The sequence below is a fragment of the Notolepis coatsorum genome, assembly GCF_963971535.1.
Source record: "Notolepis coatsorum genome assembly, chromosome: 2".
NCBI classification, from domain to species: Eukaryota; Metazoa; Chordata; class Actinopteri; order Aulopiformes; family Paralepididae; genus Notolepis; species Notolepis coatsorum.
In genome coordinates this window covers 147,851,713-147,871,580 of record NC_140166.1, presented here as the reverse complement: position 1 = coordinate 147,871,580, position 19,868 = coordinate 147,851,713, and the positions used below count along the sequence as shown (strand labels likewise).

At 47.4% G+C, this 19,868-nt stretch overlaps 1 protein-coding gene across 1 annotated transcript in view; it reads left to right on the top strand.

The window, feature by feature from the left end:
• Positions 1–10,318, top strand: part of LOC311223561 (ankyrin repeat and IBR domain-containing protein 1-like) — a 211,281-nt gene extending 200,963 nt beyond the window's left edge. The window contains exons 19-21 of the mRNA XM_084308341.1: positions 2,051–2,094; positions 6,751–7,365; positions 7,582–10,318. Coding sequence (XP_084164467.1) covers positions 2,051–2,094; positions 6,751–7,365; positions 7,582–7,842 — 920 coding nt within the window. The 3' untranslated portion in view covers positions 7,843–10,318. The remainder of the gene's footprint in view (positions 1–2,050; positions 2,095–6,750; positions 7,366–7,581) is intronic.
• The last annotated feature ends 9,550 nt before the right edge of the window (positions 10,319–19,868 follow it).

The window sequence follows — 19,868 nt, the reverse complement described above, 5'->3', positions numbered from 1 at the left end:
GGAAGGAGGGGTGAGGGAAGGGAAGGAGGGGTGAGGGATAGGGAAGGAGGGGTGAGGGATAGAGAAGGAGGGGTGAGGGAAGGGAAGGAGGGGTGAGGGATAGGGAAGGAGGGGTGAGGGATAGGGAAGGAGGGGTGAAGGAAGGGAAGGAGGGGTGAGGGATAGGGAAGGAGGGGTGAGGGATAAGGAAGGAGGGGTGAGGGAAGGGAAGGAGGGGTGAGGGATAGGGAAGGAGGGGTGAGGGATAGAGAAGGAGGGGTGAGGGAAGGGAAGGAGGGGTGAGGGAAGGGAAGGAGGGGTGAGGGATAGGGAAGGAGGGGTGAGGGATAGAGAAGGATGGGTGAGGGAAGGGAAGGAGGGGTGAGGGATAGGGAAGGAGGGGTGAGGGATAAGGAAGGAGGGGTGAGGGATAGAGAAGGAGGGGTGAGGGAAGGGAAGGAGGGGTGAGGGATAAGGAAGGAGGGGTGAGGGAAGGGAAGGAGGGGTGAGGGAAGGGAAGGAGGGGTGAGGGATAAGGAAGGAGGGGTGAGGGATAGAGAAGGAGGGGTGAGGGAAGGGAAGGAGGGGTGAGGGATAAGGATGGAGGGGTGAGGGAAGGGAAGGAGGGGTGAGGGATAAGGAAGGAGGGGTGAGGGAAGGGAAGGAGGGGTGAGGGAAGGGAAGGAGGGGTGAGAGAAGGGAAGGAGGGGTGAGGGAAGGGAAGGAGGGGTGAGGGATAGGGAAGGAGGGGTGAGGGATAGGGCGAAGGAGTTTTCCACAGTAGAACCCAGTCCACTCCAGGCACAAAACATTCAGCTGATTGAAGACAACAATTTGTCTTGAATCACGAGGGGGGGGGGGGGGGGGGGGCTACCCAGACTGAGGGGGGAGGGGGGGGCTACACAGACTGCGGGGGGGAGGGGGGCTACCCAGACTGCTCCACACTTAAACGGATTAGACTGTTGCCTGTTGTCGACTGAAAACATATCCATTACATTGATTGTTTTGGTTTTGACGATGGATTAAAAAATGGACGGGTTTGCACTTCTGACGCTGTTCTAATGGGTTCACTGTTGCCAGGGAGGATTAGCCGCTGACAGAAAAAAAAGCCAATCAATTTCAGCCTGGAGGAGATATCGCCTCAGTGTGTTTTCCAGCCAAATGCTGAATGGCACCCAGCAGAATGCCCTGCGACAGTTACATATTAACATGTTAATGTTGCACCGTGCGCCGAAAAGGAAAGAGGGTTTTCACTGATGAGTGGCGATTGATCCACTCATCAATGTTCAATTCACAGGGTTCGCACAAGGTCCTTGAAGTGCGTAAAGTGCCTGATTTTAAGCCATAAATATTGGATCCCAGCATTTTAAAGTGAGTTGTATCCTTTTAATTCATTCTGCGCCAGCCATTAGCCAGGTCCCATTGTAGCTATGCCATGGTTTAAAGACACCTGCGTCACCTCGTTTGTAGAGCTATATCTATATTCTATATTATAGCTATGGGGACAATACTATGGTCATTTGACAGTGACTTTCTTCCGGCCAAGATGCAAAAAAGAGATCATTTTACCATGCATATGTTCGAGCGTTATCCTGTGGTGAATATAAGTATAATTTCAGAGTGGTCTGGGGTAATTGTGAGTTATAGCCTTATACGTGTATTCTACTATAAGCTTTGGCGTTTCTTGCCTGCACACGCTACTATTCCCAAATCAAATGTATATAATAGGTATTATGTTTCATCATGAATGCATGAAAGGGGGGGGGGGGTCGTTTCTCCCATTCCTCCTCTCTCTCTCTCTCTCTCTATCCGACTGCCCGGTAGCAAAAACCAATAAAAAACCTACACAAACATAATTTAAAAATAAAGAGTATACTCGTTGTTGGCGTTCAAAGGATGGCGCCCAATAACGAGTATAATCGTTGTTGGCGGGGAATGAGTTAAATGCCCTTTTAAAATGAAAAATAGTGCTTCGAAAAGTACTTGAAAGTCCTTGAATTTCGTTTTGCAATGCCTGTTAAATTGAATACCCGCTTTGTGGCTCTGACTGGTGTGTTTGTCCCCCGCGCAGACGCACAGGAGCTGGGAGGAGGACGCAGACCAACTCCCCTGACGGTACGTATGCTGGAAGATTCTCAATGTGACTTTGACTGTTTGGAAACAAATCAGACTTTCTTTTTTGCAAATGCAATTTGGAATCACAGAAGTGTCCAGGGACAGGCTGGATGAAACGTCAAGACAACCCGTTTACCGTCAGCTTGTTTATTGTTCATTTTATTTAACCTTTATTTAACCAGGCAGGTCAATTAACACTTTGATTGCCTAAGGTTAAATTCATGATATACCATCCGTTGCCAGCTCTATTTAACATGGATAAGTTCCCCTTCTTTGCAGGGCTATAACTTTTTTAATTCTATTGCTAGATTAAACTTTTTCATTCACATATTCATACTAAAATATGATCTAAAGTATAAGTATGTTTTCATCTCTTTCTGCAGCTTTCTCCAGAACGTGATTTATAGCCCCAAATACATTATATTGATGATGAAATACAGTTTGGTAGGAATCTGTGCGAGATCAAAAATTTCAATTGGACGTACTTCTAGAAGTTTCTACGTATCATCTGATATTGACCGGATGGGCGGGGGATCGTTTATAATTCCGTGGGCAACGTTTTACCATTCATCTAATGTGGGTCAAATGTTCATCATAGCAGTTAGTGTCGAACACGGTAATATTACATGCTAAAACTCACCCCAGTCTCCACGGGCCGATCAGCGTGGGGTAGACAGTTTTCCATTATGGGATGTTGAAATACCCGGTCCATTTCCAGGTTGTATAATAATATATACGTCCAAATCATGTTGTTTTTTCGAGTTATTTGCAGCGATCGATGTTCACTGTGTGAAGACTGAGTCTCTCTAACATTAGCGAGTGCCCGGACCACATATGGAGTGAGTCCTGCCGGGTTAAAGGTAACATCCGTTTTTTCTATCTGCCGATCGGCCACCAGATAGCGGTCTTGAACCGCTAGAGGATTGAGAGGAGATCACACTTGTGTCTCAGGGCCCCGGAAAGGAAATATGATTCCGATCACAGATTTTTGAAATATTGATATCAAAGACGAGTTACGGCGTCTTCGGCAACTTGAGCATGGCGGGGAAGGACGCCTAAACTCGTCCTTTGGCAACTAAAGTGTTAAGAACACATTCTTATTTACAATGACGGCCTGGCGAGAGGACAGAAGGGCCTCCTTGAAGGGTAACAGAGAAAGGAGACAAAAATCTAATAAAATAGAAAAGAGACAGACGATACATACAGAGGTAAGGGAAATCATTAAAACACATCAAACAACCACATAAAAGTACAAGGTATGTAATACATAAAGCAGAACACACATCGCAGGCACCCAGAAAAGTGGCTATTTTCTTACTTGAACTTGAGGACTGCATACTTTCTTTGCAAAGCTTATCTTTATACGTTATACTTATAGCACATGCATGAGCCTGGTCTCTTTTGGAAGATAACATTCTGAAGTTACTAATGCAAAAAAGGAAAATTACTTTTAGTGCTAATGAAATAGAGTAACAGAGGTCTGAACTTGAGTTGAACTTGAGTACTCACATTTTTCTTTAGTGGTTGCAATATAAATAAATATATTACAAAAAATAGGTATAAGCTGGAAAACACTGCAGGTCCATAGCCTGAAGTCTTATGTAGTACAGGTCCAAGTTTTATAAAAACCATTCAGAAATGGGTCTTTGAGAGACGTCCGAGTATAACCTGTGTGGCAATTCCAGGTGTAGGGGTGGCAGAATAAACAACAAACAGACGGGTTGTAGTTCCCAAAATAATACTTTTCTTTATTTTCTAATAAACAAACAAACGTTTCATTCTTCTCACTCTCTCTGACTTTATATTAATTCTGTCTGCCGGGCGGCTGTTGCCGCTCCGCGGTCTGTCTCCTTCCCCTGCCACGAGAGAGTGAGAGGGTGCTCTTGGGCTCCATTAAGTTCCCCCTCCTCAACAGGCGCACCGCGCCGTGATTTGTTAATTGATCTTGATGGCCTTCTAGCGACAGGTGCGTCCGGAAGCGGACGCCCAAATATGGGTAGCACCCAGCCATTGGGTCGCTACGTAGCGTCCTTCAATCACCAAGCCCAGTGGTGGCTTGGGGTTGCCACACCTGCAACAAAAAAAAATCCATTTCCTCATCCACGGCCGTTCATTCTGAAGTGTGATTCACTTCTGGTTTTCGCTCATCAACTTTCACCTAAATCCCTTATTAGCACCCCCCCACGTGGGGTATCGTTGGAAAGGTACACTCATTGGCTACAACGCTGACCAATCATCTTCGCCATCAGCGGAGTATAGGAATACGTGGCAGTGTTTGCAGGGCTATATCTATATTCTATATTATAGCTATGCATACAATACTAAGGCCCATTTGACATCAACTATCTACATTTACATTTACATTTAGTCATTTAGCTGACGCTTTTATCCAAAGCGACTTACAAGTTCTGTACGACAAGACAGCAAGAAGGGTACAACTCTATCAGCTGAGTAACAATGTTCATCAAGTGTTGCGTGTTACAGTGTAGGTTAGTTTATTAGGACAAGTGCATGACAGTAAGGTTAGTCAGGGTTAGATTTTTTATTTATTTTTTTAATCATTTCAGATAGTGGTTGAAGAAGTGAGTCTTTAGTCGACGGCGAAAGATTGGACGGGATTCGGCTGTCCTAACTGGGATGGGTAGTTCATTCCACCATTGTGGGGCAAGGACTGAGAATAGGCGGCTTCTCTTTGATGACCCTCCGGGAGCTTGGATAGGAGTAGGTCTGAGGCGGCCAGAAGATGCAGAGCGTAGGGGTCTTGAGGGTGTGTAGTTAGAGACCATTGACCGGAGGTAGGCGGGAGCGGTTCCCTTTGCTGCACGGTATGCTAGGTCGAGGGCCTTGAAGCGGATACGTGCAGCAATCTATCGTTCAATATGTGAAAAATTATAAATGTGTCCATCCATACGTTCTTGTGTTATACCGTGGTGAATATAAGTATGGTTTTAGAGTGGTCTTAGGTAATTCCAGAAAGGCTGAGTTATAGCCGTATACGTCAATTCCACTATAGACGTTGCCGTGTCTTGCCTGTACACGCTATTATTCCGAAATCAAGTCTATATCATAGGTATTATGTTCCATCATGAAGGCATGAAAAAGGGGGGGGGGGGGGTTCGTTTCTGATTATTTGATTGTCAGTAACTGCATTCGTATTGATCACTAAAAACGCTTATCAGCCCGATCGGTATAAAAGCATTGCAGGATCAAGCTAAAATGTACATCAGATCGTGCTTCAAGTTTCAAGTTTCTTTAATAGTTGTCGTACAGAATACTTTTATACAAAATGCTTCTTACTGTTACGCTCCAGAGACTGTGCTAGACAAGATAAGTATGATCGGGAGTATTCCAAAAATAATATTCCAATTGTTTGATCGCCCTCTGGTACATCCAATGTCCATTTGCTCCACGGCATAATCCACCACAACATATGGATCGGGGATATTTGACACGCTTCAATGGAACCAGGAGAACCGTTCGCCTCGCCCGACAAGGCCAAGATACAAGGTTACAAAGGGTGCTCGATACTACCACCTGGGTTGATGCGGCCGGTATTGCACTTCCAGGATGATTCCCCATGTTAACACAGATGTCCATGTGCCTGTAATGAATGGAAATATCGAATAAAATAAATAACGATAAACCCGACTACACCCGGGTTTGGCGCCCAAGCGTCGGCGAGTTAACCATCGGGTCTGGCGTGGATTGAGTTAAGAGGTTAAAAAGCTGGGTGACAGCTGCAGGTGTGTGTAAACAACTCTGCAATAGAGTCCTTAACACATTGGGTGCCAGCACTGTAAGCCTATGGAGATGTTTACCTTCTTTGCAGTGCTATAACTTTTTTAATTTTATTGCTATATTGACATTACTATGGCCCATTCAACATCGATTATCTATCATTCAGGATGTGGGAACGTTATATTTTTTCATTCATACATTGTTGTGTTAATACCGTCTAGAATATAAGTATGTTTTTAAGGTTTTCTGCTGTAATTCCAAAAACGAGAGTTATAGGCCCTGACGCATATGATTGGCGTTTCTTTCCTATACACGCTATATTAAAAAATTCAAATGTATATGATTGGTATACATTATGCTTCATCATGCGTGAAGGAAAGGGGGGGGGTCGTTTATAATTCCTTGATCGTCAGTAACGGCTTTATTTAGTATGGGTTGATATATTGATCAGATGGTTTGCAGTGAAATGAATAAACAACCGGGCTGAAAATAACGTTAGTGTCCTCTTACCGTTCGCCGATGAGACTGGAGGAAAAAGATCCCAATTATTTGACGCCGATCTCCTAGACAGGGTGCCGCTGCAGTCCGGAGGGAGACTGGATGAATTATGAATGCCATGGCTAAAATATTTAATAATTATCCCAAAAACGATCTACGCCGTTGTTGGCGTTCAACGCATGGGCGGGCAAAAACGGCGTAAGTCGTTCTTGGCGACCAATGTGTTAAAAGTAGTGAGGGGGGTTGTCCATTAGATGTAGGAGTGGAATAGCACAACTTGCTTAAATCAAATCTAGACATGACAGCAAAGGTTTGTAAACAAATGAAAGTGTTTCACTTCCCCTGCCAGACTACCCCGGAGAAACAAATTAAATTATAATTATATAACTTTCCTCTTTTCGTGTGTGTGTCTTGCTCCAGGGTCTCGGTTCTTTGGACGATGATGATCCCAACATCTTACTGGCCATCCAGTTGTCACTCCAGGAGCCCGGGATGGTGGGGGGCGGGGCCAACCAGGACTTCCTAGCCAATGAGGCGTCACTCTGTGCCATCGGCACCTCCCTGCCCTCCAGACTGGAAGAGAGCGCTCCCAGAGTGGACCTCCTCCCCCGGGTCTCCCTGAGCAGCTCCGAGCTGCTGCCCCGACCGGGCCACATCAACACCACCAGCCAGCGCTCTGCCACCACCACCTCCTCCACCAGTCAGCGCTCTGCCACCACCTTCTCCACCACCACCACCTCCCAGCGCCACGACACTCACCCCTGGCCCTCCGGAGCCTCCGTGCCCGTGCCAGTGGCTCCCGGGGGCGGCAGAGGCTCGGTGACGGGTCTCTTCTCCTCATCCTCCTCCTCCAGGGACACGGCAGACGACCAGGACCCGTCCTCGTCCTCCATGGCGGAGGCCAATGCCCACCTGCTGGGCAACATCATGGCCTGGTTCCACGACATGAACCCCCAGGGCATGAACCCCCAGGGCATCACCCTGCTGCCATCCACCTCTTCAGACACAGACCTGGACCTGGACACACTCCACACGGCCAGAGGAGAAGGCTTCCGGGAGGAGGAGGAGGAGGAGGAGGAGGAGGAGGAGGAGGAGGAGGAGGAGGAGGAGGGGGGGGAAGAGGTGGAGGAAGGGGAAGAGGTGGAGGAGGAGGAGGAGGGGGAGGAGGAGGAGGGGGAGGAGGAGGAGGAGGGGGAAGCGGTGGAGGGGGAGGAGGAGGAGGGGGAAGAGGTGCTTGTCCTCCCCGAGGAGGGGACAACCGGGGACGTGTCCTACTGTCCTCAGAGCGGCCTGCAGGAGAAGGAGGCCGTGGTCGCGGAGAGACCGACCCAGTTGGACCTGGTGGGGCTGGACACGGTGTCGCTGCCTTACAGGAGCGGCCTGGACCCGAACGCAGACGGCGCGCCGCGGAAGGTCTGCCGCGTGGACACGCCCGGCTGCTGCGACTCCATGTCCGACCAGCTGCCCAGCTCCAGCTCCTCCGAGTGGGAGGAGCCAGTGAACCTGGTGTGAGCCGAGTGGGAGGAGCCAGCGCACCTGGTGTGAGCCGAGTGGGAGGAGCCAGCACACCTGGTGTGAGCCGAGTGGGAGGAGCAAGTGCACCTGGTGTGAGCCGAGTGGGAGGAGCAGCGCACCTGGTGTGAGCCGAGTGGGAGGAGCCAGCGCACCTGGTGTGAGCCGAGTGGGAGGAGCCAGCGCACCTGGTGTGAGCCGAGTGGGAGGAGCCAGCGCACCTGGTGTGAGCCGAGTGGGAGGAGCCAGCGCACCTGGTGTGAGCCGAGTGGGAGGAGCCCGCACACCTGGTGTGAGCCGAGTGGGAGGAGCCAGCACACCTGGTGTGAGCGGAGTGGGAGGAGCCAGTGCACCTGGTGTGAGCCGAGTGGGAGGAGCCAGCACACCTGGTGTGAGCCGAGTGGGAGGAGACAGCGCACCTGGTGTGAGCCGAGTGGGAGGAGCCACTGCACCTGGTGTGAGCCGAGTGGGAGGAGCCACTGCACCTGGAAAGGCAGGTGTTCTTTTTCGGGTTTTTTTAAGGGCAAAAACCACTCTGGAATGCAACGTAGAACCCAAGGGTATTGTGCAGTTTCTACCTAATTCCTCGAGTAGGAACCGGATGGAATGTATACAGGGATGAAGAACGCCTGGCAGGCTGGTGGCGAGGAGGAGGAAGAGGAGGAGGCTCACGCTCACAGAGGGAGTGCGGAGCGAGTCAGTGTGTGTTACGTTCAAATGGGTTGTCTGTGTTTCCTCTCTTGTACGCAGATGATGTTAATGTCTCCCTCCCCTGCCTGGAAGATTGATGGCTACACAGTGATTGCATTCCTGAAGAGCAAGCACTACTTTTGAATGGATATATAGTACCCAAAATATGGATTGTGTTATGATATAAAATATGAAGTTGCTTTTTATTCTGAAAAAAATTTATGAAAATCTGTCATAGATTAAAACAAAGAAATAAAATAATTAGAGAATTTAGCCTAGTACATATGCAGGTCTGTCAAATCTTTTGATTGATATATATATATATTTTTTTCTCCACTGGAGTAAAAGCCTACTGTATGTGTTTGGATCAGGTTCTGATGGAGGATGTTCAGCAGGACATAGTGAGCACAGTGGTGTCCGTTTATCCCAATTAGGGACGCACCCAGTACAGATACCAACCGTACCGATACCAACAGTACTGATACCAACCGTACAGATACCAACAATACAGATACCAACAATACAGATACCAACAGTACCGATACCAACAATACCGATACCAACAGTACCGATACCAATAATACAGATACCAACAATACAGATACCAACAATACAGATACCAACAGTACCGATACCAACAATACCGATACCAACAGTACCGATACCAATAATACAGATACCAACAATACAGATACCAACAATACAGATACCAACAATACAGATACCAACAATACAGATACCAACAATACAGATACCAACAGTAGTTAACCGCAGTAACTCAAGTTATAGATCATAGCTCTATTTGGAACTATCCCTTTATCCACTCTAATAATGAATAACTTTCTCCACATGCACACACCTATTTACCTCCGCCTGGCCACACCCACATCCGCTCCTATATAAGCGGGGTTGTGGCCACACCATCAGCTCCTTCCCTACTTTCACCACCGAAAGTGTCTGTAACACACCACTTTAAGTTTAGTGCCAAAGTAGTTTGTTGGAGAGGAGCTACATTGACATTGTATCTTTGTTTTTTCTCTCTCGCAATTTTTCGAAAAAGCAAAGAGATAATGTCTAGACGATTACAACGCTACCCTCCACCAGCGCTTCACTATCGCGGCGTCCTCCGTGCGTCGTGGGGCGTCTCTGGTTCCACGGTCGTGGCAAGCAGGTGCGCCTCGGCGGCGCCCGGAGGAGAGTGTGCTTCGCCGAGGGGCCGTTGAGCTCCCATCTCCTGTGAGGTGGCCGAGTTCCGGCCCTGGTTCCCCCGCCAGGGGACAGTTGGCCGACAGGCCGACAGTTCCTCTGGTGGCCGGGGATTTGCGTCGCAGACTCTTCGCCTCGGCTCGCTCTCGTCGTAAGACGGCGAGCAGCAGGGGTGAACGGCCTGGTTGTAGTGTTGTGCTGGAGCCGAGCGAGAGTTCTAGCTTCTGCAGGGCAGAATAATTACTGCGGTTAGCTTCTGCAGGACAGTATAGTTAGTGCTGTTAGCTTCTGCAGGGCAGAATAGTTACTGCAGTTAGCTTCTGCAGGGCAGAATAGTTACTGCGGTTAGCTTCTGCAGGGCAGAATAGTTACTGCAGTTAACTTCTGCAGGGCAGAATAGTTACTGCGGTTAGCTTCTGCAGGGCAGAATAGTTACTGCGGTTAGCTTCTGCAGGGCAGAATAGGTGCCAAACACTGACTTGGCAAAAAGCGTGTGAACAACGGCTAGGTGGTGTAGTGGGCAAGGCGCTCGCCATCAACGCTGGAGACGCTGGGTTCGAATCCAGCTCTTGGCGTTGCTATCAGCTTGGCTGGTCGTTCATACTAACACAATTGGCAGTGTTAGGGGTTGGAAAGCTGATGGGTGGGTCCTGGGCGTTGTGGACAGCGACCCCTACAGTTCGGTCGGGGCGCCTGCACAGCGAGGGTAGGATCTGGCGGGAGGTAGTGTGACCTTCCACACGTTACACTCTCCCTGTGAGAATCTGCGCTGCCAGGCTGGCTGCCGGCTGGCTGCACATGCGTCGGAGGAAAGCATGTGACAGTCTCCGGCCTCCTGGACCAACAGTAGGGGGGAGTGCGCAACAACCAGGAAGGGGGTTGGGAATTGGCATAACGACTAACAGTGGGATGGGAGAAAAATCGGAAAAAGGAGGGGGGGAAAAAGATAATAAAAAAATAAAGCGTGTGAACTCCCTGGCTTGCGTGAGAGTGTGGAGGAGACGGGTTACAATATGAAGATTCGAGACAAACAACCCTTCAAGTCCTTTTTTCTTTCAAGTTGTCAAATTACTTGATGATTTAAATTTTTATTTTTCCGAAGACGTTTCTGAAGGAGGTTTTTATGTCATTAATTAATACATTTTTACTCACTTAAAAAACAACGCTGTTCCTAGGTAGAGAGAAAGGCACAAGCCTTGCTAACCCAAGCTATAAAAAGTGACAAAGACAATTCACACACAGCACACGTCGTATCTCCAAATGTAGTGAAGTAACATATGTTTTGTAGACAAAGACATCGTTATTAACAAAAACATTCAGGAGGGGAAGGAAGGAAGAGTGGGGTAATGTCCAATGGACATCTTACCTGCACCAAGGAACGCAGGGCGAAAGGCCGCAACACAGGTTGGTCTCCACGTTGATGAAGGCCTCTCGCTGGCAAGGCCAAAAGAAGCTATGGCCGGAGCCTAGCTCCAGCGTGACGCCCCCCTCCTGCAGCCGGTCATGGTGCAGGCCCAACTACATCTTCTGTCAAAGATGATGTCGTAGTCAGAGTGCCAGGGCCTGCTATTCTCACGGCTACGCCAATGGTTGTAGCACAAGCTAACAGCTAACTCTAGGCTAACTGATAGCATCAAGCTAACGTTTCCAGCCGAGTGAAGCCGGCAGCTAACGTCGGAGCTAACAGCTAACTGGCTAACAGTTAGCTCAACCCGGCTATCGCTAGCTAATGCAGAAGCAAGCTAAGCGGCTACCACTGAAAACTGCACAACGTGAGAAAAGCAATACAGGCCAACACTTCAGACAGCCGCTGTCTTTTCCTCTTCTTATCCGAAGAAAAAAAGGGAAAAAAGGCAACACACGTCCCTCTTCAGAACGGTGTTTACCAGACACAGCGGTGTCTGCAACAAGTCCCTCATGGACTATAGCCGACTTGAGCATGGAGATATCTCATAACGAACACCAAGCTCACCTCCCTCACACCAGGTGCTTTTCATCTTGAAAATCGGGGCCAGCACGGCGACAGTGGGTATCCGTTTGTCCAGAGACCCGGGGAATTGAACCGCAGATTCGGAATCACGGTCCCAGGAAACAAAGCTCTTACTTGAGGAGGAGCTAATGTTAACGTGGGGCATCAAACTAGAACCCCCTCCACGCCGCTAAGTGGCAGCGAAAAGGATCCCAGCCTGGAGCCGACCTTCGTAAGCTGTGTAGTTGTTCCCCCCACAACCAACACACCTGGCGCCCGCGTCGCAAAAAACATCACCCGCCCCGAGAGGCCGTCAGCCCTCACACGGCAGATCGCCTCCCAAGCAAAGTGTCCAGCTGCAGAGCCGGAGGCAATGCCGGAGGGGATTGCTCAGCGACGCGAGCCCCTAATACAAAGCGCCGGTGGAAGTCAGAATGATCATCATCTTCTAGACACTCCGGTGGCGAAGACATTATCGCTGTATTTCCTCGAAAAATAGTGAGAGAGAAAACAAAGATATAATGTCAACGCAGCTCCTTTTCTCCAATGTAGCTCCTCTCCAACAACTATTTTGGCACTAAACTCATGTGGTGTATACAGACACTTGTCGGTGGTGAAAATAAGGAGTCGGGTTGCCTGGCAACCTGCTAAAATGCCCCAGTTACTGCTGAGGTCAGGAGGACAGAGCACCCCAACCAATACACGTTTTTAGAAGTGTTATAACATAATTAACCATGTTATAATCACAGGAGAATCACCACAATTCTTCAGTTCACTTTATAACCTTATCCGACACAAAGGAAGGGGGCGGGGGAAGGGATGACCAGGTGATTCGGGAAGGGGGAGGGGGGTGTTACAAAAGTGGGTAACAAAAGGCCTTGAAAGGAATTTTCCGCGGTGCACAACATGCGCATTGAAATCACATTATATCTAAGGAAGTGCGTCATTGTTACCTTGATCTGCAGCCGACTGCCTCCTGCACCACACCAGTCTGATCACGTCAACACGGCGGCCATGTTGCTCTCATGTCACACTCAGGATGGGATTCCTTTCCACCCCGCTCAGATTGGCTGCCGTGTGAATGTGGTCAGTGGAGTTTGCATTTTAATTTCCATTTCCCTTCCCAATGTCAAGGTGATTCATTTAGAACCCGATGGGCATATTTTGTAATCCATGGAGATTTTCTATTGTAAAGCAACTAATCCTTGAAATGCTGTTTGCACATAATCTATACTTGATACATTCCCACTTTATATGAAAGGAAAACAAATGTTTGATGTGTCTGCCAATTAAACCATGAGTTGAGTTTTACTTCTGTCTGTGGTTTGTCATTTGTAAACAACACTGCAACCAAACTATATCCATGTATTAACCCTTTGACTGCCGCACTACCAAACGGTTAACCCTTTCACTGCCACACAACAGCAGGTTAACCCTTTCACTGCCACACTACAGAAGGTTAACCCTTTACTATCACACTACCGACGGTAACCATCGGTAGTGTGATAGTAAAGGGTTAACCTTCTGTAGTGTGGCAGTGAAAGGGTTAAACAGGAAGGTACTGGAGACACGGATCATCTTTTAAAAAGGTGGAAGGAACTTCCCACCACAGTTAACCCTAACCCCACCACAGTTAGGAGCCGAAACCCAAACACATCTTCAATCAATATCTGAAATGAAAAGAAAAAAAACACGAACCTTCTTACTGTCTTCTACTATCATGCGCTCTTCCTACTATACTAATATGTCTTTACTACTATGCACTCAACACTGCAGCACTCAAGTTTCAACACTTTGATGAACATTGTTACTCAGCTGATAGAGTTGTACCCTTCCTGCTGGCGTGAATATTTTCCCCAAGGCAGTTGTCCTTCCGTGTTCGGTTTACGCGGCCTGATTGGCCACTGACGCTTCTCTCAACGCCCAATCGCGTTACTCCTAACGCTCGCTCCTAACTTTCAGAACTTCTCTCAGTTCCACAAGTCCATCACATCAGCTACCTACCTGCATCAATATACTACTAACTATCAACTAACTCGCTACCGCCGTGCATCAATATACTAACTAACTAGCACATCAATGCACTAACTACTACCGCCGTGCATCGCTATACTGCTACCGCCGTAAATGGTTGCGGCGCCCCTAGACACTGCCAGCGTTCGTTCAAAGCACCGTTTATCTTCGCCCTTAGAGAGCCTGCGCCACACAGTGAATTGTCTACCGATAACGTTTCAGCACTCGGAGCGCCACTGTACTTATCCAAGATGGCGGGCCTACCACCACTCGTCCGGGTGTTAAGATGGCCGTCGGGAGATCCCGCGATAACAGGCAGCGGGGCGGGGTAGACGCTGGGGCAGGTGAGCTGCTGGGGCAACGGCTTGGAGGGGCTGGAGGAGCGTGCAGTGTAGTGGCGTCCTCTGCTGGGCTGAAGAGGTGGGCCGACACGCGGGCTAAACTGTGGTGCTAACCTAAACAAAGCTAAGCTGTGGGTCGTGGTGAACCCTCCTGCTATGACGCCTATACACAGCTATACAATATCTACAACCTGGTCTTCGGCGATGCTCGCCTGTTGGTTCATTCACAGTGTCTCTGGCACATTAACCAAACGCTAAGCTACCGCATACTTCTAGGATAACCCGTTGTGTAACTGAGTTTATCTGGCGCATTAACCAAACGCTAAGCTACCGCATACCTTTAGGATAACCCATTTTGTAACCGAGTTTATCTCTCGCTTGCTGAATCTCCGGAGCTCCCGTTCCGTGTCCTTCTCCTTCCGTGGAAAACGCTGAAGAGGAAGCCCCTCCCTCAACACCGCACTCTGAGCCCGTACTTCTTCACCTGTGCCTCCCTGCTCAGCGTGACCACCAGCGCCCCTGGCGGCACCTGTATCCTGTCCCACTATGAAGCGTCAATGTTAGGATAGGAAGAATCAAAGAGCACAGCAAGTTAAGTGTCAGTGTCGGGGTGTAGGGATGATCAAGAGCGGTCAGCCGGTTACACAACGTCCTCGTGAACACAGGGAATGCAAAAGATTAGCGTTAGACACCTTGAATAATAGACATACATTTTCGGGTGTCTACATATGCAAATGAGAGTCCAGAAATGTTCCCAATCCACAAAGCCTGGCATTAATTGCACAGAGCAGTTATTGCATTTATTTTAAATCTTTTGGACTTTATGGTGTTTTTGTTTTGTTCTTGACTTATTGTGATGTTTCTTCTTGACTTGTTTAAAGAAGACTTGTCCGGCCCATGAGGACATTAACGTGTGTTGTCGGGCCTTACAAATACATTTGATTTGATGTATTGCTACGCACCTATCGTCTTCACATACATGGTGGTAAATAAGCGCAAAGCCCTAAACGCTATGGCCGTGTTCACATCTGAAAGTCCACGGATAGTCCGGATTTTCTGGTGGACCAAATGTGAGAATGATACATTGTTTGATTTTGGTTTGCATTCACACTGCCCTTTTTTGAGCTAACCTAATTTGTAAACAAAGGACATGCAGTCGCCAAGTCGTTCATTCTATTGGACAGATAGTTTTCGGGGAAATCCCGCTCGCACACACACACACTCTCTCATGCTCGCTCGCTCGCACACACACACACTCTCTCATGCTCGCTCGCTCGCACACACACACACTCTCATGCTCGCTCGCTCGCACACACACACACACACATGCTCTCACACACTCGCTCTCTCATGCTCGCTCACACACACTCGCTCTGTGTGTCTGACTCTTAACCGCCAAGATCTGACTCAGCACTAAGTGTGTCTGACAGGAAGTCCTTCATTCAGGCAGCCATCAGACTTTATAATGCATCACTGAGCATCACTGCATCACTGAGCACAGGGTGACAGTTACCATCTTCCTGGACTTTTACCTTTAAAACAACATTGTTCAATATTACACTTACTGTAGACTTCTGTATATTTTACTGTATATTTTATACCAGAATGTATATACATAATGTAACTGTGTGAAGAATGATGTTCAGCAATGTTAGTAATATCGTTTTAGTATAATGTTAAATTGTGATTAATTTGGGACAACCAGCCATTGTAAATAAAAGCCCTTTTATTTAATGAACAAGTGCACCGCCTACAGGTGTGAAAAAGTCAAGGCTTTTGTGGCGCGATTCATATACAGGTGCATTCTGGTTAACCTACAGCAGAAAGATCAAATCAAATTTATTTATAGGGCCCGACAACACACGTTAATGTCCCCATGGGCCGTACAGGTCTTCTTTAAACAAGTCAAGAAGAAAACATAACAATAAGTCAAGAACAGAACAAGAACACCATAAGGTCCAAACATTTTTAGATGAATGCAAATAAATGAAAGAATGCAAGCACTCCCAGACATACCCCACGCGAAGGTAAGGAAAAACTCACTAAAACCTAACAATAGGGAAAAAAGCTCCACAGGCAGTGTGGAGGAGAGAAACCTTAGAAGGGCCATTCAAGGGGGGATGATTCATATACAGGTGCATTCTGGTTAACCTACAGCATAAGATGTCTTCAGTTGTGGGTAAGATGCTCTGCTGCTCGCTCCGAAAAACTGTTAATATTATAATTTAAGTGATCACAGTGTGGAAAAGTCATCAGTATAATTTTGTGACTAACTGTAACTTATGTAGACCACAATTAGTTTGCGGATAATTCATGTAAATACTTTTATTACTGAGTGAGAGGTGACGAAAATACACACTGCTTTTATGCACATGTTGCTAGTTGCTAATGTGCATTTTTCTGTTCTGTGGCTTGATGCACGCTGGAGCGAGCTGCCGACTGTCTTGCAGTATTTAACCTGCTGGTTGTGTATGTCCCATTCACAGCTCACAAGTAAAGGTTGACGTGCTCCATCCATCTCGACTCCCGTGTCCATTATTGGGTCAACACGCAGGACAGAAACACAGTGGTCACTAGGGATGCCCCCCGAAACCCGGTTCTAAGCGGGAACCGGTACTAAATTAGAAATAAAAAACTGAGTATTGACAAGCTCCGACGTTATCGGTTCTGCTATCGGTAGTCTAGGAGCGGATTAGCTACGGAGCTAACAGAGTGTACCATCCATCTGCGACGCAACGGTGGCAGCAACAGTGGAAACTCCATGGACTTAATTAAACACTTCATGGAAACGGAGTAACGCTAACGTTATGTCGAGTTCATATTACACTACACGTATGAACTCGACATAACGTTAACGTTACTCCGTTTTCCATGAAGTGTTTAATTAGCAGCAATCTGTTCTTGAAAATATAACGTTAAGTTAGGTATCCTACGCCTTCGCTTCATGTTGCCAAACCGGCATTTGATCTCCGACACTGCTATTCCAAATAAGTACAATGTTGTGTTTCTTTTTCGAATGTAGCCAAGAGTATAACCTATAAAAACAGCAGTCAAAGTGTATATTTTCAGCCCTACGATTGTTTACCAATGATTTAAAAATCTCTGTGCATTGCACCGGAAACGCGAGGACAGGAAGCCGTCATGAAATCGTTGTAGTCATATTGTAGTCTTTTAGTCTTATTAACTAAAAGATTTTAACAAAATAAAAAGCAGCAGCACTATTGCATAACTGAGTCATGTTTGCTATGTATTTCTTTCTTTAGTGGAGTAGGACATTTGTTTCACAGTTTTAGCATGATGTTTTAAAGATGGCTAGGTTAAACACCGGTTTTTGTTTTTAAGAGGGGGGGTTTGATTTGATTTGATTGAAGTTTATTTCAAATATGCAACACAACACACAAACATCAAGTACAGATATAGCCTTAACCCGTTCAAATAATAAATGTATAAAAACATTTTAAAATAATAATAATAATCTAAAAGAACCGATAAGAGTATCGATAAAGTACCGAACCGTTACGCAGTATCGATAAGAGTAGTAGTATCGATAAAATCCTAACGATACCCATCCCTAGTGGTCACAGAAGCAGAATTACTCGGACAGATAGCTTCTCAAGTGCTGTTGGAATGAGGCATTTTCTATTTGACAAATTACTCTAAAACAAGAATTACATAATTATTTCTCACAGTTTGCTTGTTGATCGGATAATGGTGCTTTTTGAAAGGCATGTTACGAAATTCCGCTCTATCTGTAGAGCACTCACTTTGATCTTTAACATTACGCAGCTACATTGATCTGCTGTGTCTGTCCATCTGTTTTTAATACATTTTCAATGATCATAGTTTCAAGTTTCTCAAGTTTCTTTAATAGTTGTCATACAGAAGTACAGAATACTTTTGTACAAAATGCTTCTTACTGTTGCGCTCCAGAGACTGTGCATGACAAGATAGTATGAAATAAAAACATAGTAAAAATTAGAAGAAAAAAAAAAGAGGTCACAGTGTTCAGTTTAGACATATGTACAATGTTCGTAGACGTAGTTACCATACAATATACAATACTGTGCAGTGTACTAATATACAATACTATATAGTGCAAGGCATAAATGGACGAGGTGCAGTTTAGGTACAATTCACAGTAGGTGTACGAGTTGTAGTGCAAATCCTTTATCAATAAATATAAAGTGTAAGTGTGTTTGTGTGATCTAAAGTGTGGAGAGTGGGTGCTGCAGTGTGTTGTTTGTTTGAGTGAGTGTGTGTGTGCGTGTGGGTGTGTGTGCTGTGTGCATTTGATGGTTGTTGCATAGTGATTATTGTTCGTTTAGCGATTATTGTTCGTTTAGCAGCCTGATGGCCTGGGGATAGAAGCTCCTTCTGAGTCTTTCTGTGCTCGCCATAAGACTCCGGTATCGCTTGCCTGACGGCAGCAGTTCAAAGAGGCAGTTGTTCGGGTGGCTCGAGTCCTTAATAATTCTCTTAGCCTTCCCCTTGCACCGCTTGTTGTAAATGTTCTGGAGGGTGGGAAGCCCCCCTCTAATTGTGCGTTCGGCTGAACGTGTCACTCTTTGTAGTCTGCTACGGTCTTGTGCAGTGCTATTCCCAAACCAGGAGGTGATGTTGCCGGTCAGGATGCTCTCTATTGTACATGAGTAGAAGTTCCTAAGGATCTTCTGACTGACTTGGAACTTCCTTAGGCGCCTGAGGAAGTAGAGGCGTTGTCGTGCCTTCTTCACAACACTGTCAATGTGTGTGGTCCATGTCAAGTCCTCGGATATGTGGGCTCCGAGGTACTTGAAACTGTTCACTCTCTCAACTGGTGCCCCGTCGATGCTGAGGGGGCTGTAGTCCTTGACCCCCGACCTCCTGAAGTCCACAATCATCTCTTTTGTTTTGCTGACGTTCAGGGAGAGGCAGTTCTCCTGACACCACTGTGACAGGTTCTCTACCTCTTCCAGGTAGGCCCTTTCGTCGTTGGCAGAGATCAGGCCCACCACTACTGTGTCATCAGCAAATTTGATGATGGTGTTGTTGTTCCGCTGTGCTACGCAGTCATGTGTGTACAGGGAGTAGAGGAGGGGGCTCAGAACACAGCCCTGGGGGGCCCCTATGTTGAGCGTGATGGATGAGGAGGTGCAGTTGCCGGCTCTTACCACCTGGGGTCTGCCCGTCAGGAAGTCCAGGACCCACTGGCACAGGTCATAGTTCAAGCCCAGGTCCCTGAGCTTGGCTATGAGTTTGGAGGGGACTATGGTATTGAATGCTGAGCTGTAGTCGATGAACAGCATTCTCACATAGTTCCCCTTCCTCTTGTCCAGATGTGATGCTGCTGTGTGCAGCACATGGGCTATGGCGTCCTCCGTGGACCTGTTGGGGCGATATGCAAATTGCAGAGGGTCCAGGTTGATGGGGAGGGAGGAACAGATGTAGCCCTTCACTAGCTTCTCAAAGCACTTCATGGCTATGGAGGTGAGGGCTACAGGGCGGTAGTCGTTGAGGCAAGCGGGCGTAGATTTTTTGGGTACAGGGATGATGGTGGACTTCTTCAGACAGGTGGGGATGACGGCCTGTTCCAAGGACAGGTTGAAGATGTCAGTGAATACCGGGGCCAGTTGGTCGGCACAGACTTTTAGGACGCGGCCGGGGATGCCGTCCGGTCCTGCTGCCTTCCTGATATCCACTTTTTTAAAGATCCGTCTCACCTCATGCTCTGTTACCCTGAACACTGAGTCTCCATCAGCAGACCCCCCCCCCCCCCATTGCCGTGGTTTGTAGGCTGGTGTTGTTATTCACAGCCTCAAACCTCGCAT